General features: G+C 47.3%; 1 protein-coding gene across 1 annotated transcript in view; it reads left to right on the top strand.

Moving 5' to 3' along the window:
• Positions 1-24,204, top strand: part of EMILIN2 (elastin microfibril interfacer 2) — a 49,489-nt gene extending 25,285 nt beyond the window's left edge. The window contains exons 4-8 of the mRNA XM_033087799.1: positions 2,900-4,828; positions 17,679-18,086; positions 19,312-19,344; positions 20,094-20,222; positions 22,983-24,204. Of these exons, the coding sequence (XP_032943690.1) occupies positions 2,900-4,828; positions 17,679-18,086; positions 19,312-19,344; positions 20,094-20,222; positions 22,983-23,320 (2,837 nt within the window). The 3' untranslated portion in view covers positions 23,321-24,204. The remainder of the gene's footprint in view (positions 1-2,899; positions 4,829-17,678; positions 18,087-19,311; positions 19,345-20,093; positions 20,223-22,982) is intronic.
• Positions 24,205-25,165: the final 961 nt, after the last annotated feature.

The following is a 25,165-nucleotide window of genomic DNA, read 5'->3' as shown; positions in this document are numbered from 1 at the left end:
AAGGGGGGTCTCTTGGATTGTAATAGTTTATTTTTATTTTGCTTAGTTTCAGTTTTCATTTTATAAAAGTTTAAACATACATGTAGTTAATGAGTCGAATAGCTTTATGAGCTCTACTAGGAAAAGCAGTGATCCTCCTTCCCACCCACTTTCCCTTCCCAGGGGTAATTACTTTAAATGTTTCAGGCACCCTTTTGGAATTGACCTCCATATCTATTGACTTCTCATTATGGAAGCTGAGGATTTGACTCTCTTTCATCTACTCTCCAACACACTGCTCCTTTACCTTCATCTTTTCCAAAGAATTATACCACGTTTTTATTTATTCAGTATTTACTGTTTACATTGTAGTAACTATGTAGATAATGTTGACAGCTATAGTGTGCTATGAATATGTTGCCTTTCCTACACAGCCTTTTCATTTCTGTAGAGTTAATAATGATCTTCTATTTTTCATTGCTTGGTTTTCTGTGTTTTTATTCCTATTTCAACCCAAACTCTCCTCTTGTTATCTAAATGTCCTCTCATTATATTCAGATACATCAGTTTCATCTTCCTTAAGAAATCCCTCCTGGAGCCTTCTCGCCTGCACCATCCTCTTTTCCTGGTTCACAGCTGCCGCCCTGTGATCTTAACTTGCCTCTCTCTTAACTAAGTTTTGTACCTCCTACTTGCTATCTCTCAATTCATTCCCTTGTTTTGGTAGAGCACGTCTTCTAGGAGTTTCATGAGATGGTTGGATAGGAGATAAATCTTTTTATATTTTATAGTCTGAAAATCTTTTTACTCTAGTTTCAAAATTCTAGGTTGGAAATAATTTTCCTTTAGAATTTTAAAGCGTTGCTCAATTTTCTTCTAGCTTCCAACGTAACTGTTAAAAAGTTCAAAACCATTCTGATTCCCATTTTTTTATGTGTGACTTGGTTGTGTGAGGTTTTTTTTTGGTCATTTTAGTGGGAAAGGGAATGAAAGGAAATGCTTATTCTCAATCCACTATCATTATAAAGAACATACTGTTTTTGAAACTTATTTTTTAACTTAATCTATAATGAACAACTTTCCATTTCATTAAATATTCTACAAAATCATTTATTGGCTTTAGAGAGTGTGATTATTTGAACACAATCCCCTACCGATGGTCACTTACATTGTTTGGAAGTTTTCATTATTATAGATAATATTTGAATAAGCAATTTTTCCTGTTAGATTTTTTGATTCATCCCTGATTACTTACTAGAATAAATTTCTAGAAGTATAATTGCAGGGTCAAGAGGATTCTGAGTATTTTGATACATATTGCCAAATTATCCTTCCAAAAATTTGTGAGTAGAATTCCCACAGTCACCAGTAAAATATGAAAGAAGCAGTTCCTTACATCCTGATCTTCCCCTATTCTCCTGCCCTCTGTTTTTATTTCCTTTGCTCAGAATAGCATTTCATTTGTATGTAATTCAGTAACTTGTTTTCTTCTTCTAGTGCCTTGAAATAGAATACATTTTCAGCATGGAAAATAAGGTGTTCTTTATAGTTCTCTGCTTGGGAGTTTGGCCATCTGAATTCTCCTCTTGGTTTTACTACTAAATTGATTTTAATAAATAATAGATGTTAGTATGATCATGCAAAAGTTTAGAGGAGATAAAAACAATGAATATTAACTCAGATATCTCTACAACATTCTTAATTTACTTCCAGTGTTTATCAGTGTACATTAATGCATTTTATTTCATTGTAATTTATTTTGTCTTTGACTTTTCCACTTTACATAATGTGTCTCAGTATAGAAACAGTGTTTCCCCGAAAATGAGACCTAACCGGAAAATAAGCCCTAGCATGATTTTCCAGGATGACATACCCTGAACATAAGCCCTAATGCGTCTTTTGGAGCAAAAATTAATATAAGACCTGGTCTTATTTTGGGGGAAACACTGTAGTCTGCAGGCTTGTCGATGTTAACCTCTTTCTAGTATTCCTTGTATCCTACTGTGCATTCAAGGGCATGGTTTGCTTCTTATTCTCCTATTGCCTCGGATTTTGATAATCTCCTTTTTGTTTAATTTATCTTTCTTTATATCTATTCGTTTATCTTCACTTTATGACTCATCATAATCATCTTTATAATATTTTTCTTTCTCTTGGAGTATCTCCGTGGGGGGGGTGGTATTTCTCAAAGTAAGGATTATCAAAAATTCAGTGTTTGTGTTCTTTTACCTAGTGAACTTTCCTACCTACAGCTGTATGGCTCCCATTGTTAGGAGATACCAATAGATTCTAGACAGATTCTATATCTGTCTTTGCTTTTAGTTTCCCCAACTGCATAACAGTGCTAAACAATGTCTGTGAAACTCTTTTAGCATAGGGATGTTAGTAAAAGAGAACATTTAGCAGTTACGTGGAAGATAACTTGCTGCTTGCATGATATGATACCATCCAACAGCCAATGTGTGGATCTCACAAAATGGCTTCTTGTGGTTTTACAGTGTGCAGTCAACCACTGGGGTGTGGCTGTAGTTCCCTAATGTGGGGATGATGTGTTCATATGATAAAGTAGATAAAGAGTATCTCCCTTCAGGATGAAAGAGACCAGTGAGTATCTGTTATGTGCCATGTACATATTCTATTAACAACCCTAGGAGGGAAGATAGTACCTCTGCTTCACAGATGAGGCAATTATAGTTCACAGAAGTTAACTTGATCAAGGACAGACAGTAAACTGCAAAGGCAGAACTCAAGTGGAGGTTTGTTTGACTCAAAGCCCATAGTCTTTTTACTCTACCACAATAATTACCTGGATCTGGAAGTGAAGGTTTAAGTGTATTCTATATATACCATGTTTATTGTCTGCAGAAACTGCATAAAGGTAGAAAATGTTAAGTCATTGTCAACTCTTTCTTTGTAACAGACAATGAACCAAGCCACGTCTCAGAGCCCAAGAAGACTTTGTCACCAACTCGGGCAGCAGAACCAAGTCAGACAGTAGATCCAAAGCAGGGGCCCCAAGAACTTCAGAGTAAGAAAATCCAGGTGCTTGAGGAGAAGGTTCTCCATCTCACAAGAACGGTTCTTGATCTCCAGTCTTCTATGGCTGGAGTGAACAAAAATCTCAAACGTACCATTCAAGACGATGCCAGCAAAATGTTGGCATCATGGCTTAGTAACCTGCACCCCCAGCCAGTGCCTGACAGTGCCATTGGTAGCGATAGAGAAACAGACCAGCATCCTGGTGCCATCAACAATAAGGAATCTGGCATGAAGGACATCAAGTCCGAATTGGCCGAAGTCAAAGATGCTCTGAAGACTAAGAGTGACAAGCTGGAAGAGCTGGATGGGAAAGTGAAGGGTTATGAAGGGCAGCTCAAACAGCTCCAGGAGGCTGCCCAAGGCCCAACAGTGACCATGACAACCAATGAGCTCTATCAAGCTTATGTTGACAGTAAGATCGATGCCCTAAAAGAGGAACTCATAGAAGGAATGGACAGAAAGCTGGCTGATCTGAAGAACTCGTGTGAGTACAAGCTGATTAGTCTCCCACAGCATTGTGATGACTATGGGAGCAGCTACCTAGGAGTGATTGAGCTTATAGGAGAAAAAGAAACAAACCTGAGGAAAGAAATAAATGACCTTCGCGCCCAGCTACAGGATCCCTCAGTCCGGTCAAATTGCTGTGATGGTGAAAAGAATGGTGACTTTGGGCAACAGATACAGACGTTAGACCAGAAAATTGAAAGAGTTGCCGAAGCCACCAGAATACTGAATGGACGATTGGACAATGAGTTTGACCGACTCATCGTTCCAGAGCCAGATGTAGATTTTGATGCAAGATGGAATGAACTAGATGCAAGGATCAATGTGACAGAGAAGAATGCGGAAGAACATTGCTTTTACATTGAAGAAACCCTACGGGGGACCATTAATGGAGAGGTAGATGATTTGAAGCAACTTCTTGATCAGAAAATACAGTCTCTGGAAGAGCGTCTGGGGAGCGTTCTCTTAGAGATGGCGAACAGCACTGATGCAGAACTCACTCCTCCAGCATCAGCCCTACCAGGTGTTTCGGGGGCTGGGAATGAACAGGTTATGGTGGAATTAAACCAACTGAAGGACAAAGTTCAAGTTGTCGAGGATATTTGCCTACAGAACTTCCAGGGAGAGCTTCATGGGATAGAAGATATTTTGCCAAATGGAGAAGACCACACAACGGGTGATAGTTTGAACCTTTTGAAATCTCTAAATGACACGATGCATAGGAAGTTTCAAGAAACTGAACGTAGCATCCAGAAACTTCAGCAAGATTTTAGCTTTCTTTATTCTCAACTAAACCACACAGAAGATGATATGAATCATCTTCAGAATGAGCTGAGCAAGTGTAGAGAAGGTAAAAATGCTGGTGTGGGTGGGTTTTCTAAGGGGGGTGAGCAAGAAAGAATGGTGGAGTCCCTCCCATCTCCCCAGGACCCCATGGCTCATTGCTGCGGCCAGCTGGAAGAGAGGTGGCAGAAGCTCCAGAGTCAGGTCCTCTCTGAGCTGGATACTTGTAAGGAAAATACCCACGGGGTCCAGAGGGAGGTCTCCATGGTTGAGGACAGGGTGTCTCAGATGGAAAAAACTTGCAGCAAACTGGACTCCATCTCAGGAAGTCTTCAGAGGATCAAGGAAGGGCTCAACAAGCATGTCAGCAGCCTGTGGAGTTGTGTCAGGCAGATGAATGGGACACTCCGGTCACATTCCAGAGACATTTCTGGCCTGAAGAATTCTGTCCAACAGTTTTATAGCCACGTTTTTCAAATTTCTACTGACTTGCAAGATCTGATCAAATTTCAACCACCAGCAGGTAAGTTGACCTTTACAATGTCATTTCTTGTATGTGTTTGCAGCATGTATTGTGCTAGATTTTGGACAGTTGGTGGAATTAACTATATCAGTGCTACCCAAAGTATGCTTCATAGATTGGTGCCAGTTTGTGAATTGTTTGGTGCTGGATAGTAATCAGATCAATACCAACATTGAGAGTAAGTATTTAGAAACGTGTATAATAACTTGACATCACCGTAGCATTCAAGGACATGTGTGTGGGCTGCATACAAGAACTGTTGTCTTCTGGTCCAGCGCACATCTCCTTTGTGTCTCCCAGAGTTGAATGCCAAATTATTGGGTCCATAGGACTTGTTGAGGGTCAGCTGTGTGCCCAGAAGGACCCCACTTCCTGACGTGTCTTCTCCCTGTTTTCTTTTTCCCTCTCCTCCCTTTGGGCCTTTATCACCTTTTCCATTTTGCTTCCAGGTGACAAAGGCCCTTATGCACTGAGCTGAGATTTCATGCCTGGTGTGAGCCTATAGGATTTTATCATCAAGTCCCAGTTGAGACATAAAACCCGATGAGGGGAAGGCTAGAGCATGAGAGGCAGATGAGCCCTGTCCTGGCTGAGGAGAGCTAGGACCAGGTCGTCAGGACGTGTGGGGAGGGTCTGAGGTAGTCAGAGAGAAGGGGTTTGTAGATAAGGAGTTACCCAGGCCAACCAGGAGCAGGAAGCTGGCCTCTGCCCCAGTGTTGGGCTCACTGTTGCACACTATTTATAATCATGCCCCTCCTCCCGAGGCCCACCCAGCTCCTGTAGGTCTGAAACGGTGAGTGAAGGTCATAAGACTGTGTATTCATAGAATGATTGTCCTTTGTGGTGACAGTGCTGTCTGGACAGTGCTTTATAATAAAAGATCGAACCAGATATTTCCAGTTGATTTGTAACTCCCAGTTAGTGTGGGATACTGTGTTAACTCTTTCACACTTGTCTGTTGAAGTAGCAGTTGGAGGTGAATGCCTCTAAAGAGAATGTGACTTCCAAAAGATTATCCTTTTGGAATGAACTCACTGTTGTGAATGTGAAATGCATGGACTTCCGGGAATTTCATTGATTGCAAAGAGCCAAAAATAACCAAGTAGAGCTTTATCTGTCCTTGTATAGCATCCAGGCTGGGAGATCTGTGACCTGCGTATTAGAGCTTCATGGGCAAATCAGGAATTAAGGTCACAGTGAAAGTCACACATCAACTTGTGAAAAGGCAACAGAACATTTACTGAACACCTACTATGTGCAAGGCTCTGTGACGGATGTAGATGAGCGGCCTGATCCTCACCCTCAGGCATTTCCAGTCACAATGGTGAAGACACACACAGGTCTGCCGAGAGGATGGGTGAGACTGTATGTAAAGGTCCAGTGAGTAGTGTAGGGGTTTTAGCTCATAGGATCTTACTGAACCCTTACTGTGTGTTAGGTAATGAGCTATGTGTGTGGAGTACGTATGACAATGTATGTGACAAGACAGTCTGCAGGGAAGCCAGCAGATGCAGATGGCAAGGAATGGATTTGTATAGGTGTACTGGGCTTGTGGAGAAGCACCCACAGCCACAGTGGACACTGGGGAGGGCTTCTCAGAGGAGAGAGCCACTCAGCTGAGCCTTTAAGATTGGATAGGTTGAGAGTTCAGAGACTGGCAAGGTGAGGAATGAGGTGTAGTGATACAAGAAACTTCTGGAAGGAGATGTTACCGGCACTAATAATTGAGGAATGGGTATGATTTAGAAAAGCAGGAAGAGGGAGGGTGTATCTGGTGAGGAGTTACTGTGAATGATCAGTTATTTATTGCAGTATAACAGCCGACCCCAAATCTTGGTGGCTTAAAACAACAAAGATGTATTCTTGTCCACTATTCTGTGGATCAGAAACTTGGGCAGGGCTTGGCCTGGCTGTTCTTCTGCTCCTTTCGGCATTGGCTTGAGTTACCTACTTGGCTATAATCAGCTGTTATTGGGCCTGGCTGGGCTAGAAGGTCCAGGAAGACTTCAGTCACATGTCTGTGCCTCAGGATTTCTCCACATGGCCATTCTCTCTCTCTCCGTGTGGCTAACTTGGGCTTCCTCACAGCATGGTGGTATCAGAGTAGTCAGATTTATGACACGCAGCTGGCCCTAAGGGAAGGTGGAAGGCTAGGCTCAGGCTGGCATCGTGTCACTTCTGCCACATTCTGTTGGTCAAAGCAAGTTAGCTCTTGAAGGGTGATGTGGCTTGTATGTGTCAGGAGGGACGGAATATTAATGATAGTCCTCATATTGTCCACTGTGAGCACAGGGCCAGGGTGAGGATGCCGTAGCCAGTGACCGGATTGCTGGATAGGGATGCGGACTCTGATATTTCTACTCAGTCCACTCTCCTATTCACAGATCCCATTCTTTTTTTCAGAAGCATCCCCAACAGGAGCTGAATTATCCAGGAGGCAGCCAGTGGGGGGGCGGGAGGGGGCCGAGGGGCTTCAGCTGATTCTCACATAGATTCAAGTCTCGCTTGTGTTCCTCCCATTAGCACAGATGTTTGGTTATTTGGGGGACAAAGGGTCCACGACTTCCATCTAGGACTTGGACAGATGTCTAACTTCCAAACGGTGGAGAACCACTGCATTTTCATCACTGTCTCACCTTCAGCTCAGTGAAGTGAGTGTGATGCCCTTCTCTTGGCCCCCTACACTCCCACCCATTCATTCATTTAACAAATATCTACTGAGTCATGTCCTAGTGCTGAAATTTCAGCCTGCACGGATCTTACACTCTAGCTGGGAAGACAATGCACAGCCAAGCAAATAAAGATCTGATTTCAGCTAGTGAGAAAAGATACAACAGTACGAGGCGATTGAAATTGGGGGACAGTATCTTTTAGGGGAGTGCTCAGGGAGGGATGCTCAGTGGAGATAATATTTGAGCAAAAATGTGAATGAATCAAATGAGGGGACAAGGCCTGCAGAGATCTGTGGGACAAGTGTTTCAGCCAGAGGGAACAGCATGTTCAAAGGCCCTGGGGCAGGAATGAGTTGGCCCTGTCTGAAAACTCAGAATGACAGTTTGATCAAGTCTGTGATCAAGGAAGGTCATAGGCAGTGAGGTCAAAGAGGGGGTAGGAACCAGATCATGTAGGATTTTGTAGGCTATGATAAAGAAGTTGGATTTTTAGTACAATGAGAAACTACCGTGTTTTCCCGAAAATAAGACCCAACAGGAAAATAAGCCCTAGCATGATTTTTCTGGATGACATCTCCTGAGTATAAGTCCTAATGCGTCTTTTGGAGCAAACCTTAATATAAGACCCAGTCTTATTTTCGGGGAAACACGGTATCAGAGGATTTTGAGTCAGGAAGTGATTATTATTTCCCAGGTTTGCAATCCTAGCTACTCCGTATGTTCTCTGTGACTTTGGGCAAGTTATTTATCTGCCTCACTTTCTGCATCTGTTAATTGGAAATAACAATACTTCAAAAAGTTTGTATGAGGATTAATAGTCCTAAATAGTGGACTATTAAGTAGTCCTTGGTAATTACTCAATAAATATTATCTATTATTTTAAGCCTCTATCCCTCCAATGGATGTTCAGTCTGCTTCTGTCTGGACTTTTCTCCCTTGCTCTTCCTACAAACCCCCAGGCCTCCAGCCTCAGAGGAATGAGCGGGCCTGTCTGTGCAGAAGACATGGGATGACAGATCTGGATGTCGGGCTCCCGGCTGCCCTGCAGAATGCTCCCGATAGCCAGAGTGCATTTTCTTCCCCTTTCCCTTTTGTTTTCTTCTTTTCTAAATTGAGCGTCAGGTAGGAAGTGTAAATAGCCTAGAAAACTCCCCTCCCTAGTGTTCAGGATTCGTGTCCAAATACTTTTGTTGACCAGAAGCTTGGCACTTAGGGCCAAATTAGATTCTAAATGACAAGGACTTCTTAAGTCCTTTTTTCTTCTGTCCGCTTTGGCTGTAAGGATTTGGCCCTCTGTGACTAGACACTCACATTCGTTTTCACATATGGGCGAAGGCACTGGTCCTTCACATTCATCACCAGCCACCCCCGCCCTTCCCTTTAGTTGATATCTTTTCCCCACTGTTGCGGTGGGGACAGCTCTGGTGTCTGCCCCCCATGTGAGGCGGAAAGGCAGAGTCTGTTTTCTGCTGCACTGCACCTTGGACAGCCCAGCACACCCCAGCCTTCTCCTGGTCTGACGTAGGTGCTGAGCCTGGCTGGACTCCAGCATTTCTGCTGCTCCTCTTACAGTTGGAAGAGAAGGGGAGTTCCTGGTGTTGAGAAAGCTGAGGACGGTGGGCAGATGAATATTTCTGTACGTCAGGGAAGTTCTTTCCCTATATCACAGTTCCAAGAAGGGACATGCCTTCCTAGAAGCCACAGTATGGTTTCAACATCCTCCAGTGACAAAGCATTACTTCCTTTTCCAAATTGCCCACTCTTTCTTCTGCTCATGTGTCATGCAGCGTGTCAATGCGGGGTCTCTGGTCCCGCTCCCCACATAAGAACACAGGACATGGTGAGGCCAAAAAGGAACACCCACGGAGCCATAGATAGGGGAGTCATACCACTGTAGTCTCGCTGGCGGCTGGGTTGGAGACACAGGAAGCAGGAGCCACACTATCTGCAACCTGCCGTCCACTTCTCTGCCAACCAACCCCACTTGCTAGCTGCAATCTGCCATGCTAACTGCAATCCGCTCTTGCTAGCTCAGCCACCATCTTCTTGCTAGCCCCCCATTTTCTGCTAGCGTAGCCACGGCAGTTATATTAGTGGCCAATGGCTCACTGGTTACAGCTGACGGCCAACTAGCCACAGTTGATGGCCATCCAATCACAGTTGATGGCCATTTACTACCTGAGTGAGCACCTTTCCACATGAGGCCGAGAGCCTGGAAACTGCACTCCTGGCTCTGTCCCCACATCATGTCTTAGGGTAATTTCTCATAGTACTTGAATTATATTAATGATGTTTCATTTAGGAGTGTTACAGATTTAAGAATTCCTTCTTTATCAAGTTGCTTTATCAAGATGTGCAAGATGTGTAAGAATGAAAAAGCATGGATTTTTCAAGTAATTAACCATAAAGGCTGGCCAGGGGAAGAGTAGCCTGATATCAATATAATGATGGTTTTGGCCCTCAACTTAAAATCAGCTGAGTTTGGGGCCAGTTTAGGTCTAAGACAGCATGATGGATTTGGAGTTTTATAAACATATAAAGGCTGAATAAACTACATACAGTGGGACCGTGCTGACTCCAGACAACATGCACTCGTTGACCTGTGGGCATCTGGTTCTTATAATGCTCTTTAGTTGGTGTAAATAGCAGCTGCTTTTCTCCATCTTAACCTTGAATTTAGAAGTACAGTGTTCTGAGGACTGAACTCTCCCATAGCTGCATGCAAAATCCTCTGGAAGCTTAAAAAAAATAAGAACTCCTGAGCTCACTCATGAGATTCCTGCTCGACAGGGATGAGGTGAGACCCAGGAATTTGTAATCAAATTTGTAATTAAAATAATAAACTCCAAGCTCTGGTCCTGGAAGTGGAAGGAAGGCCACCTCAGAGGCAGCAGGAGACAACTACCCAGGACTAGCTGTGCCCAGAAAGAAGGGAGAAGAGGGGGCAGGAGGGAGGTGAGGAGAGAGAAGAAAACCACCAACTTTGACACCTGCCATCAACAAAAGGGCAACTGTGCATGTGGGAATCCACTTACGGATTCTGTTCTGTTCGTTATTGATCTGTGTCTCCGTACGCCTTGATTACTGCAGCTTTATAGTTAAGTATGAAAAATAAGGTAGCATAGATCCTTTCTGCATTTCCATATACATTTTAGAATTAGTGTGGGGACAGAGTCCCAGAGAGCAGTTTCCAGGCTCTCGGCCTCACGTGGAAAGGTGCTGGCTCGGGTAGTAGATGGCCATGAGCTGTGACTAGTTGGACATCAGCTGTTACAAGTTAGCCATTAGCCACTGATATAATTGCCGTGGCTAAGTTGGTTGGTTGGTTGGTTGGTTGCAGAGAAGCGGATGGCGGTTTGCCGATCGTGCGGCTCCTGCTTCCTGTGTCTCCAACCCAGCCGCCAGCGAGAAATAGTGGTGTGACTCCCCTACCTATGGCTCCGTGGGTGTTCCTTTTTGGCCTCACCATGTCCTGTGCTCTTAGGGAGCGGGACCAGAGACCCTGCATGACAATTAGCTTGTGAATTTCTACAAGAAAAAAAAAAAAATCCCCAAGTGCTGCTGATGCTCAGATAGGCGAGACTTCCTCTCTGGGATTCAGATAGTGAACTACTTTCCATTTCAAATGTAATGCCACAGATTTTAACACATGCAACTCAAGTTATATCTATATTTCCGTGTTGTACTTTTTAGAGACGCAGACCCGTTTTTGCCTGATTCCATGAGATTTCTGTGTGTTCACGTCTGGACTCACTTTCTTGGCTTGGCTCACTTGGCTCTGCCCTCTTGAGGAAGAGTCAATATGGGCCCTTCTGTGATGTAATCAACATAGCGCTCCCTTGTACAAGCTTGAGGGTTTTTTTTTCCTTTTCATTCCAACCAAAGCCAGAAACAGCATTTAGGTTTCCATTTGCTCAGAGTAGAACCATTCCAGTGAATACACGTTTTCCCTTTCTTTGCTGTCAGGTTTTCTGTCAGTTATGTCTTCAGCCTGAGAACCTTTCGTGTGCCCATGTGTCCTCCACTTACAGGGCACACCTCCTGGCCTGCTCTCACCTCAACCTTCCTGCAGGGAAGATCAGTAGCTGTTTCCTCAAGAAGCCCATTTCTCGTAGCCCACCCTGTGCCTGTTCAGGGTTCACAGTTCCTCTGAGTTTACCGATGAGCAGGCATTTGTCATACCTGTCCGTGGTGGCGCGTGAGCCTGTTCCCAGGAACTGAGCTTTTGCTGCAGTGTGGTAATTGACTCTGAAAAGATGTTACGTCCATCCGCTTAGCTGCCTTATGTCAGCATTTCGATGGATTTTTTTTTTTTTTTTTTTTGCCAGAAGTCTTGATTGATGTCTTTACCAGACTTCTGTAGTTGCAGCATTTGGTCGGTGGACACACCCTCCGGCTGCCAGACAGATCAGATTTCACCTCCACTGGCTGTCTAATGATTGCACTTCCCTCTTCCATGTTAGCCACACCCATCACTTCATCTGTTGGCACCGAATTCTGCCTGGGTGACAGGAGGTATTGCAGGTTTATCCTGTGTGATGGAGGAGGCTGATAACTCAGGAGGCTTCAGTGGCTTTCCCACAGCCAGGTCTCAGACACAGACTCTAATGTCTAAGACCAGTGTCTGTCCCTCTGTCTGTCCCAGTGTCTGTCCCTATGTAGCCTCTTCTCCTGTGCCAAGACACCACCAAATTGCCAGAAACATGCTAAGGAGCCTTAATTTTTGCAACTTAGATTCCCATTGCAACCGGCCTGCCTGCAGGGCTTCCTCGCAGCTGCAGGAGACAGAACGCAGGCTTCTATCAGCAAAGTGAGATAGAATCAGCTGTAAGATGTGCATTCTTACTTAGCACATCGGCCTCGTGGATTATTGGGGATTTTCTCAGGATGGTTTTTGTTTTAGTAAAGTTGAAATTGGCTTTTAATAAGAACTTTAAAGGAGAGGGAGTGGCCTTGACTACCGGGTGTTAGGTCCATATGTGAAGGCCATGGCCCTGCCCAATTTGCTCACGGTGGCTGTAGGGACACAGTCCCAGAGAGCAGTTTCCAGGCTCTCGGCCTCACGTGGAAAGGTGCTGGCTCGGGCAGTCGATGGCCATCAGCTGTGACTAGCTGGCCATCAGCTGTTACCAGTTAGCCATTAGCCACTAATATAACTGCTGTGGCTACGCTAGCAGCAGATGGTGGCTGGCAAGTGCGGATTGCAGTTAGGATGGCGGGTTGCGATCGTGTGGCTCCTGTTTCCTGTGTCTCCTACTCAGCCGCCAGCGAGACTATAGTGGTGTGACTCCCCTATCTATAGCTCAGTGGGTGTTCCTTTTTGGCCTAACCATGTCCTGCCTTCTTATGTGGGGAGCAGGACCAGAGACCCCACATGACACCCCGCATGACAGTGGCACCAGGCCACTCATTGGCATCATGACCGTGCCACGGGTCAAGGTCCCAGAACAAGAGCCAGTACATGTGTGGCTGATCCATTCCTCACCACTCCTCACCAGTAAATGCAGGGGCAGCAAAACTTGGCTCTTATGAAGAATTCAATTCAAATGGTCACTCTCTGAATTACAAACATATGTTCAGTTCAGAAAGATATTGACTGCCAGAGAGTTATCTTTCTAGAATGAGCAAAATCCTGTCCAGTCTTTGTTCAACTTGCAATAAATGTGCGCATCAGACACACCACATGATGCTGTGGAGTGAGTGTGAGCTGGAGAGGCCAGGGCTGGGGTCAGTCCAGGCCCAGTGCAGCTTTCTTGGTACTGTCTTTGCTGGGAAGTGATGGGAGCTTTGGAGCATTGAGCTCGCCACAGCACTTGTGGATGGACTCCCAAGGAGATTAGCGCAGGATATTTGGCCTAAGTATTATATTTGTTCATTTTTTCCCCTCTGCCTTCCACTGGTATGACAAACCTGGGTGCTGAGGGAATGATGACTATAAAAGAGAGAACTATCACTGTCTCTGTACACCAGCACTGGCCTAATAGGGCCCCAGGCTGGCAATTATTGGCAAAATTAGGGTGCCCAATTTAATGGCTGGCAGGAATTTGGGTGTGGCTCGTAGTACCTGCCATACTTCCAGCCTTCTTTTATTCACCAAACACTTAAATGTCTCAATGTCCTGTGCTAGGCCCTGTACTTAGCCCTGGGGATAAATGATCCCTGAAATGTGTCCTCAAGTGCTCTTCACCCAGCACAAGAGGAAAGATAAGAAATTGAAAGGGCCTTTAGAGGCCCAAAGAACTTTATGGTTCAGAGGCAGGACTGTTCAAGCCCTACTGGGCAGATCCAGGATGGCTTCACGGAGGAGGTGGTATCTTGAGCTGGGACTTCAGGGATGCGTGTGTTTCTCTCAGTGAGGTAGTCAGAAAAGGCAGTTTAGGGACTTCAGACAACAAAAGCAAAGGCACAAAGGAATGCAGCTCAGATGAGAACTGGACACCAGTGAGGGTGCCGAAGCCTGCAGGAGGAGATGGCCAAGTGATGGGGGCTCAGGGTGTCAGACAGAGAAGATGTGATTCAATTTTATGAGCAGTGGAAAACAATGGAAGAGTTTTGGCAGGGAAAAGGTGACTAGAATGCTTTCAAAAGAGCACTGTGAAAAAGGTGTGGTAGAAGAAGCCAAAAATATTTCAGAATTAGAATCAGCTGGACTTATGAGTGATGAAGGAGAGAGGGGAGTAAAATGTGACTCTGAGTGCCTGGATAAGCTGACCAGGAGAAGGCTAGTAGATTTCAAAGAAACAGCATTGGTTTGAAGGGTTTGGTGGGAATAGGTAAGAAAAGAAGGACCAGGTTAAGGGGCTGGACTTTGCTATTTTAAGGTACTTTGCTGACTGTAATTCCCTGAGGGTTGTCGGACTAAGGAAAAGTATGTTTACTTTTAAATTTTGAGTGGAGGCAACTAAACTTAGTCTAAAAGGAAGGACCTGATGAGGAGGAAGGAAGGAAAGAGGGATGAGAAGAGAGGAGTGATGTTTCATGGAGCAGCTCCAAGAAGAGAAGGGAGGTGGGCACGGCGGGCTCACACAGAAGGGTGTGCTCTGGGAGGAAGGATAACTTCTGAGCCGGGGGAAACAGAGTGAAGAAGAGGAAAGAGAAGATGGACAAGAAATAGAGCCAAGCATGCTTGGATTGGAAGTGATGGGGTAGAAACAGGCCCTGGTGTCTTCTACAATTACATCTTACAAAAATAAGTAAATTAGTACTGAGAATCTTATAATGAAAATCAGCATTGCTGCTAATACTTTTCCATGTCACCCTTCTCACTCTCCAGGGGCAGCTGTGTGCAACTCTTTCAGCTGTTACTTTGCCCCTGATATTTGCCTCCATATTTCTAAATTGATTTATTAGCTTTAGACATCTCTCTATATAAATATTACATGTAGTATGTAGAAAGTATATGTATATATTATTTATCAGCTACAGACAGCCTATACCTTAGACTCTCTCATGTCTCTCCCTGCTTCCCCTCCTCTTACTTCCAATAGAGTTGTACCACAAAAATCAAATCAATATTTATGCTGTTATGAACTTACACAGCTCAATAATAGCTAAATATGATTATGTTGCTTTTTGTTTTGCTTTTCATAGTAGTGTTGCCTTGTTATTTGCTAGATTTAATGTATATTTTGGATTTTTCTTCCCCTTCAATACTCTGTCATATAATTTTCCATAGCATAAAATGTATCAGATGCTTGTCAACTCCATTTCTTAAAACAAGTGAACCTCCTTCCTGGAGTTCTCTCTCTTCTTGATCCAATCTGGACTGCTTATTCTCTAAACTTGCTATAAGACTTTCATTCTGAAATTTCCTTCACTACTATCCTAGAAATTTCTTTAACCTCTTTCTGGTCAGAGACCCTTTTCTTTATTTCGTGTTTCTTTCACGGTTTATTCCCTTGTTTCAGTGGAGCACATTTTCCAATAGCTTTCTAAGAAAGGGTACTTGAGAGAGTTTTGTTTGTTTTGAAAATTGCACATCTGAAAATGTTTTTATTCTAGTCTCATAATTGACAGATATTTTGGCTCGGTATAGAATTCAAGGTTAACAATGATAGTCCCCTAAGATTTCAAGGCGTTGTTCTCTTGTTTTCTAGTTTCTGATACTGTTGTTGAGAAGCCGGATGACCCCCTTCTCATTCGAAGTCACTTAAAAAATGTTTTTCCCCTGAACACTTCTCTTCATCCTCAGTGTTCTGACTATGCCTTCTTCAATAATTGTGCTGGGATCTTGCATCTTCTTTAGTCCTGAGAAATTGTGTGTGTTGTATTTGTTAATTCTCTCCTTACCTCATCATCCCTTCATCCCAGTTTTTCTGATCTTTTGTTTTTTTGGTGAGGGAAAGACTTCCGGGTTGACCCTCTAATTTTCTTATGGTTTCCTTCCTATTAGCCATCATTTTGTCTTCCTATTCTACCTTCTAAAAGATATCCTTGATTTTATCTACCAAAATTTCCTTGAATTTTCTTATTTTGGCAGGCATATTTTTATCAGCAAAGGCTCACCCTTATTCTCTGATTAGGCCTTTTTTATACCAATCTATTCTTGCATCTTAGATGGTGTCTTCTATTTTCTGTGAGGGTATTACATGTTTATTTTCTTGTTATTTTATTGTCTGTTTCTTCAGAGTTCCTTTTCATTAATGTTGGTTGGATGGCTTGTTTTGGTCTCTTTCACATTAGAGGCTTTCCTTGCACTTCAAGTGATCTTAACTGTGGTTCACATTTAAAGGTGAGGCATAGATAGGGTTTCATGCTTGTGGACTTCATAGTGGAGTCAATTTGAAGACTTCTCCTATATCTGACCTGAGATATAAACACGCGTCCTCGAAGCTGAGCAAGGGAAGGGGGCTGGGCTCCTAATTCAGTAAACTTTGACTTAGTGTTTTCAGACTGTTGTCTCAACTCCTGTCCTCCACTCTGGCTGGTGTCCCTATGTCTGGAATCCCTCTGCCTATTTCTCTGTCTAACCCAGCCCTTCTCAACCAGGGTTCTGAAGAGAAGGCCTGATGCCGTCCCACTGATTGGCATGAATTAATGTTTCTTCTCTGCATCTAGAATGGTATTAGCTCTGTATTAACCTTGGGAGAATTGAGAAAGTGATACCTCCACTCATTCTCTATAGGGCTTAATTCTCTCATGGAGCACTGGTCAGGAAAGGCTATTTCAGAAACAACCTCCCTTTGGGGCTGGAGGTGGATGAGCAAGCTGGCTCTGTGGGTGGAGGGGGAGCCTGTGTTTGATATGCCATAGTTACCTTAGTGAGTTTTAAAATCAAACTAGACAGTGGGTCAAAATGCAATCATTGATTTTGCCAGAACATAATTTATAGCTTTGGAACCTGAGCCTTGCAGGCACCATGGGGACTGAGGAGATGGGGGATGGCTTTTGAGGGTGGTATCTGCCCCTTCCCAATTATTTTTAGATGCCTCGTGGGCCCTCAGGAAGGCTTCCTGGAAGGCTAGTTCAGGAACATATTCACTGGAGGAGAGGGTGGCAGCTTCCCGGCCGAGTCACAGCACCATCCCAGGATGGATGGCAAATGTTGATCAGGGGTGGAAATCCCGTTGGTTGGGGACCTTAACGTTGTGGTGACAGGCAAGGGCTGCTGCTCCTTCGGGTCCTGGTCTTGCTGCAGAGGTGGCCAGAGTTGCCTGACCCCTGCTTGGGTCCCCTTGCTGTCTGTGCCCAGAAGGTCCTCGGCTTGTGAAGATGTCCACAGTGACCCCAAGACTAGCTTGTTTAAAAGAATGTAAAGTTGCTGGTGGCAGCAGATTCCTCAGTAATTTGTGGTAACATCTGGAGTATCATTATGCAGTAAAGTCAGGAAGTTTTGGGTGCTGGAGCCAAGAATGGTACTGTTTTAGAGTGCAACCATTATATAGGGAGGCTGAAAATCCCACTTCCTGGGCCATGTGGGCCCCAAAAGGCCTTCTCAAAGGCTTCCGGGCCACCCAAGGGCAGCTTGACCTGAGGTCTTTTCCGAAGCTATGAGGCAAGCTGTCCCCATGCCGTGGTGGCTGCTCTTGTGTCCCTCGGGGCAGTCACAACTGTGTTGATGCTACTACAGGGGCAGCCACCTAGGCACACACTGTTAGTTTCTCAGAGGGGCTGTGACTGAGCAGTCGAGCCTGAGGTTTTTAACTCTGTGTATTTCTTTCCGTTTTGCAAACGCTCAGCCGAGGAGCCCTCAGAAGCGCCCCCACCGCGAGGGAAGGACCTGCAGACCCCAGAGAAGCCCCCGCAGCCGGCAGAGGCCCCCACAGAGCCATCTCATCCAGAGCTGAGCCCTCCATTGCTGCCCAAGCCCCGTGCATCCCCGCCCCCTGAGGACCCTGGACAACAGCTGCACATAGGCCAGCAGCCTGTCCTGCCTAAGAGACCTCTGCAGCCGCTGCCCCCACCCGCATGGCCCGGCTGGACAGGGCTGCCATTCTTGCCTGGCTCCACTGGGGTCATTATGGAGACTGGAGAGGCTGGGCCTCCAGGGAGGATGGGCATGTCGGGCAGGGGCCTGCCCCAGGGGGTGGACGGCCAGACGAGGCAGGTGCCCATCCCCAGCGCAGAAGGCTTCGCAGGAGCACCAGGTGAGTCCATGGCCATCGCTGCTGGGCACATCTGAGCTGCAGAGGGTGAGAATGAATGGAGGGGCAGCCGGGGCCTCAGGGGCCTGCTACAGGGGCTTTGTGGGTCCAGGGTCCAGCCTTCAGTGTGTAAGGTCCAAAATTTAGCTCTCCAAAGGTGCTGAGGGCTAATTGAATCCCCAGAGGCTGGGGTACCCCAGGGACAGTGCAATAAATTATACTTCGAATCGCCGCATGGGCTGGACTACCTGGGCCAGGGGCAGCTCGATCTTCCCAGCAAGAAGTGTACCTGGGAAGCCAAGTGTGTACTGGGAGCTTGTTTCTCGGCAGACAGCTGCATGCCAGAGTGGGTAGGCCAGAATGTTCTGGCTCAAATCCCAGCTGTGTCATCACAAGCTTTGAGACCTGGGGCAGCTTCCTAACCTGGGGTTCAGCTCCTTCCCTGCAGAGTGAGGACAGTAATAGGACCCCCGAATACTGTGAGGCTGGAGGAGGACAGCCTCGTTCAGTGCTTGGCTCAGGAGTGTTCCATGCGAGTTGTGTCAGCACCAGTGGGAGGTGAGGTGATAGTGTTGGGCAAAGGCAGGGGGGAGACAGAAAAGGGAGCAAGCGTTTGTGGGATCCCCACCACGTGCCAGGAACCGAACCAGGAGCTTGATCTCCTATAGCTCTCCTGACAGCACTGTGAAGTTGATATTAATTCAAATTACCAATGAGGAAACTGAGGCTCAGGGCTATGACTTGTAAACAAATGGTGTTGGACAGTTTGTTTTCTGTTAGTTTCATACATCATGGATGCGTATATGCTGTTGGGTTACTGTCTGTCCATCCATGCCTCCATCTATCGTGTGACAAACACTGCATCTGGCCTAGCTGGAGGCGAAGCCTGTGAACAGACAACACTCCTAGAGGGCAAGCATGGTAGTTGGCATGTGTGAGTCTGATTTCAGTCTTTGGAGATCTCCTCCCTGGCTTGAGAAGCCCCAGCATCGCATCTTTCTCTTCATGTTCCCCCAGCCAGCTCACCCTCAGGGCCATCTCTGCCTAGGGATAAGCCGGCTCGCAAGGAGGCAGGCACACTGGGTACTAGGAAGGCAGCTTGGAGTGGGTGCCCTTGATTTATGTCTATTTAAAGAAATAGTGTAAGGAGCAGGGAGAAAAAGAGGGGCTCTGAAAACATGAGATGCTGTTTAGGATTTTGATACTCCATTCCACTTTTGTTTTTCAGGATACCCCAAGTCACCTCCTGCAGCCTCCCCAGGTACGTCTGCTTGGAAACCAGGGCAGGAGGCTGCTTCTCCTTGGCAGCCTCTGTCCGGAGTGTCCTTCCTCCTCCCTTCAGTGTGTTGGTGTGGGTGGAGGTTGGGGCCCAGCCCTTCCCCACCAGCAGCCATGGGATAGGGCCTCTGCTGACTGCAGTGGACTGAGCTTCCTCATGAGGTTTGCTCCCCAGAGAGGGTCAGAGTCATGCCTGAGACAACAAATTTTCCCTCATGCTTTATCCCATGAAGGGTTTCCCGAGGACCACTGGGTGGGCCTCTGCCCGGTGTGGCCCTGACCTGCTTCCTGGGAGTCCAGGTTTTATTGGTTCTTCAATAAGTAAGCAGCTCCCTAGGTTTTTCTCGTTGCCCACTCCCTGCCCACCCCCATAGCCTCACACAAAAGCCCCCTACCTCTCACACACAGCATCGCATGCCGTCTGCTCTCACTGCGGGATTCTCAGTCTCACACATAATCATTCTTAGCCCGCCACCCCCCCATGTCACACACACAAAGTCTCTTATGCGCAGTGTCACACACACAATCTCACACACACTTCCAGCAAGTGCCTGTCCAACTGCCCAGCTGTCCCCACTGCTGATCTGACAAGGACCATCTGGCCCTCTGGTGAGGACGGTGTGTGTCCCTGGGTGCTTTCCTACTTACAGGCAAAATAAACTGGTGAGGCTGCCTCTCAGAACAGGTGCTGACCCTGTCTGCCTGTGAACACTTGTGTCCTCTCTGTTCCAGGGGTTCCGGTGCCCTCTCTGGTGTCTTTCTCTGCAGGGCTCACCCAGAAGCCTTTCCCCAGCGATGGGGGCGTTGTCCTCTTTAACAAAGTGCTGGTCAATGACGGGGACGTGTATAACCCCAGCACCGGTGAGTTCTGAGGGGGCGCACTCTCTGGGGTCCTGGGGGGTGGGCGTCACTCTAGAGATGCCCCAGTAGCTGAGGGCACTTGAGGGGGTGGTTGGCAATGTTGCTGTTTCTCGCTGTGGGTTTTTGTGAAGAGGTTTCCAGCTCGCAGGCAGCAGGGTGGGTGGGTGTGCAGTGACATTTCCCAGTCATGAGGTCAGCATATCAGCCCTTGCCATGGGACTTGTTGTTGCTCATGTGACTGTGGAGGTTGTTAGAAAGGTTCTCCCAGCCACAGCCTCGGAGAGGCCCTCTTTCTTGGTATCTGTCCTCCTCAAAGCCTGGGACAGGACAGGCAGGAGACCACCTCACCCTGCCTCCTTCAGGAGCTCATGGTTTATGATGAACAGAGCCAAGAAAGGGACAGCCTTCCCTCCAGAAGGCAGCCCTGTGTGGGGTCTTTTGCTCTGAAACAGAACCACTTTAGCTACCTGGATTCTGCCTGCCCCAGCCCGAGAATAGTAGGGACAGAGGTCACCCTAGGTTCCTGCAGCGCAGGTTTCCTCCCTCCCTGCCCCCCAACCCCGGAGCCTGGGCTCCTGTCTCTGGGGACTGTCTCTGGGAAGCAAAGCCCTTCCCATCAGGTCAGATGTGGATGGACATGGTGTCCTGTGTAAAGGGAAGGTGAGCCAGGGCTTCGCCTGGCCCACTGATGTCCCCTAGGGGGCGTGCTTCCCTACCTGGCCCACTGGCAGCCCTCCAGGAGGAAGAGCTCTAGGTGTGCCTGAGTCAGATCAGGACAGAGCCCTGAGGCGGTTGCTGAGGGCTCAGGTGGCCTGGGTGTTTTTCCTGAGGAGCTCGGACACTGAGGAGAGGCCAGTGTCTGGGACCATCAAGTGCCAGAAGACCGAGGTGCCAACATGGGTCCTCAAAGGGTTGCATGTATGTGACAGCTGGTGGGTTTCTGGGAGGCTACTGGGAGATGGAACCGAGTTCCTTCTGAGTAGTTTTTAGTCATCACCCTCATGTCTTCCCTGTCTGGCCACCGTCTAGTTACCATGTTTTCCCAAAAGTAAGACCTAGCAGCACATCAGCTCTAATGCGTCTTTTGGAGCAAAAATTAATATAAGATCCTGTCTTATATTACATTATATTATATAAGACCCGGTCTTATATTAATTTTTGCTCCAAAAGACACATTAGAGTTGTTGGTCTGGCTAGGTCTTGTTTTCGGGGAAACATGGTAAATCCTGCCTGTTCTTAGGACAGTGGTTCTTAAATGTTAGTGAGCATTAAAGTCTCCAGGAAACATGGAACTCTGGGTCCTCCAGGCTAACTGGAGGGAAGCCCAGGACCCTGTTTCTAATCCGCTCCTGAGGCTCGGAGGCAGGAAGGCTGGGGCGTGACAGATGCTGCTTTGCTTTCAACTCAAGTATGGCTTCCTCTGGAGCCCTCACTCCATGCTGCCGTGGTGGTGGGGACTGCTTGTCCACTCTGTCGAGCAGGGACAATGACCCACATTTCTCCCACAATCCTGGGATGTCCAGTCCCTTCTCATCGAGCAGGTCCTCAGTAAATTCTGGGTGACCCTGAGGAGGCCTCACCTCAGGCAGACTCTGAGGGAATGAAGGCCAGGGGCCCAAAGTGCTGGGGCCGGGTCTGTCCTCATGCCCAGGGACCTCAGGACATGCTCCTGGAGCTTTCGCTTCCTTACTATTAAAAGCTGGGGAAAGGAGCTGGGTGGCCTGGCATTTTTCAGGGCAGTTTGAAGAGCCAGCCCCTGAGAGTCCTTCTCAGCTCCAGGCCCACCCTTCTCTCAGCTCTTGGCCTGTGGTCGTTCCTTGTCTCATTCTCCCCGAGCTCAGGGGAAGTGGCTGGTGCTGTCAGCATTTGGTGTGGGCTCTCTTTTGGCTGTGGAGCCACCTACAGTTGCTGCTGCTTTGCAAATGCAGCAGTATCTACATCTACAAACCTAGTTTCCTCTTTCTCATACCGTCTCCCCACCTCCGACCACCATTCTCCTTGCCCTCCCAGGCCCAGACCTATGGGTCACTGGCTAAGTGAAAATCAACTTATTTCTAGGCATGAGTGGATGCTACCTGTATACTGGTCCAGTGCAGGGAAACTGGCTCTTCCATGGGAGAGTTGGTTGTGGTCTTTTCCGGTGTTAGTGATAAACTTTGTGGGTTTTTTGGAGGCCTGCCTACTCAGGAGGCAGCTTAGGTGTTTTGTGGATGTTGTGCCCAGCAGCTAAGCGGTGAGGCTAAGTTGGCCTTGAGGTGCTTTCAGTGATGGAGAAAACTCGGAGGTGATCAGGGTCTGGGTGGCTCGCTTACCATTGCACCTTAAGTGAGGGGGGCTCAGCCCTGCATCTTCACCAAGCACGGGGGGTATACCCGGCATTGCAAAGGCTGGGGGACCCAGTTGCCAGAAACGTTACAAGGAGTGAGCGCTCTTCCAGCAAGGCTGCAAAGTTCTCTCCATGGACTGTGTACAGTGCTAAGGGACAGGTTTTTTCTAGGGCTGCTTTGGGTGTAGGTGAGGTATAATCATTATACCAAATGCTCAGGGGTTTGCAGTAGTTGTCCTGTTCTGGATGTGACGCACAGAAAACAGTGAGTCTTGCAATGAGGCCTGGGTGAGTGGCAAAGAGCAGTGCACGCTAAGGGGGTCTGTCCTTGGGTGGGTGTAGGTGGGCTACCTCCCCAAGAGTTAACTGATAACCTATTGCAAAGGGCTATGATGGGGTCACACGAGCACAGGTATCTGTCTTCCTCCTCCCAGGGATCTTCACGGCTCCATACGATGGGCGCTACCTGATCACAGCCACCCTCACTCCTGAGAGGGACGCGTACGTGGAAGCTGTCCTGTCGGTCTCCAATGCCAGTGTGGCCCAGCTGCACACCGCCGGCTACAAGAGAGAATTCCTGGAATACCACCAGCCCCCAGGGGCTCTGCATACTTGTGGGGGCCCCGGGGCGTTCCACCTTGTTGTGCATTTGAAGGCAGGCGACGACGTCAACATAGTAGTGACTGGGGGCAGGTTGGCTCACACGGACTTCGATGAAATGTACTCCACGTTTAGTGGGGTTTTCTTATATCCTTCCCTTTCCCACCTCTAGGGCACAGGGGAAAGTGAAGGGGAAAAAGTTGTAAGAACTGGAAAGCTTTAATATATTCAGTTTATGTACGTTACTGGAGCAATGGTCTAGTTTTCTGCAGCCATCCCCACCACCTCCCCCGACATGAAGGCTTTCCCTGGCTGTGGAGGCCCCCACACCTTCGAGCGCCCCAGCAGGCTGCAAGGAGTGACATGCACGGTTAACAGGGCCACTGACTTCTGTCACTCTCGACACGCCCCTGCGTGTGAGCTGGGTCCTCCATCTCCCAGCTCAGGCTCTGCCCCAATGGGCCTGAGCTGGGCCTCCATGGTGCCAGACGAGGAGGCTCAAACTGCTGCCCTGTAGGCCTCGGCCATGGGATCACGTCCTGCTGACGGAGAAGGAAGAGCTGCAGGATACAGGTCTGGGAGGAGGCAGCCTGGCCAAAATTGATCCCTGTGGCTAGTCTGTGACAGGAGAGCAAACCTGTCACCAACTGTCTTTGTGTTTATTTATACTGCATGCAGGAGAGAAGTTTAAACACTGAAGTGCTGACGTGGCACGTGCTACCACACAGAGACCTGGGGTTCACAGTCTGGACTGTCCCAGGTTTGGTTCACCACGGCTCACCCCGGGCCTCTCCCCAGCTGTGAATGGATGCACGAGAGACTATTTGCACAGCTTACTGGGCTCCTTGAATGACATGTACAATTTAAGTGCAGAGACAGGGAGTGTCAATAAAGATGTAAAACCACTAACCCACTTCAAGTTACTTAAATCTGGTGCTTTATGGATTGAGAGTTGTTGCTAAAAAGCAAACTGCAGAAAGGTAATTGACTTTCTGATGGCTGTAGAAAGTAAGCTTGAATAAATTATTTTTAACTACATAATTTACCCCTCAGCATCCACGATGTACACTTGGTTCTTTTTTGCTTATAAAGACAGACCAGATGTGCTTGGAGGTCAAGGCTGCCGTGTGAGCCCCCCAGCTGGAGGAGCTCCTCCAGGGGGTGCTGAGAATTCACATCTAAGCAGCAGCTGCCCAGGCATTAGCCCGGATCGCTGGCTGCCCAGCCCACACAGATGCAACTTGAAGAACTCTTGGGTTCCTAGGCAACAGGAGGCCAACATAAAGCTGAGCACACACTGAAACCTGAGCTCATCTGAGGAAAGCAAGCACCATCCCGTGGAGAGCACGTTCTGTTCCAGAGAAGCCCAGGCACGTTACTCCCTGACCAGCAGCCACAGAAACTTCTAGGCAGACCCTTAGCACGAGGTGGTCTCTGCTCATCAGCTTGGTAAAATTTGTTGGTCAATCAAGCGCCACTGGGGGAGGCAAGACCCCCTAGAGCCCCAGGGAAAGATGTGGACCACAAGCAAGTTTCCTTGGTCTGAATCTAGCCACCAGATACTCTTACACTGTAAAAATTGCTTTCCGTTTCCAAAACTGCTTGCAAATGAGATTACAGGGTGACCACCGGACACTGCAGAGAGGAGCCTTCTTCCTCACCTCCCTCAGCTAGGGAGCAGTGACCAAGACCCTGAGAGTTTGCTGTTTTAGTATTTTAAAGTCTGGGCCTCTCTGTCCAGGAGTGCAAGGGGGAGGGGCGGGGAGACTGGCATTCTCATTTCTCCAGCTGGGGAATTGGCTAGAGGTAGCTGTTGAGTATTGCTGGCTTCCTAGAAATGACTCATGGGAAAACACCCCAGTGCAATGGAGCATTTTCAGGAAACCCCAGATGGCACATGCACATGCTTTTGCTCTTTCTCCTGCACTCCCCCTTGTAAAGACTATATACTCAGTGTCAGAGGAGACAAATGTGCCATAGGCGGAAAGGCAGGGACCAGGGAGGTAGTGACTACTTT

This window comes from Rhinolophus ferrumequinum, chromosome 19, assembly GCF_004115265.2.
Source record: "Rhinolophus ferrumequinum isolate MPI-CBG mRhiFer1 chromosome 19, mRhiFer1_v1.p, whole genome shotgun sequence".
Classification (NCBI taxonomy): Eukaryota; Metazoa; Chordata; class Mammalia; order Chiroptera; family Rhinolophidae; genus Rhinolophus; species Rhinolophus ferrumequinum.
Note: the sequence above shows the minus strand (reverse complement) of the source record. Positions and strands in the feature narration are given on the sequence as shown.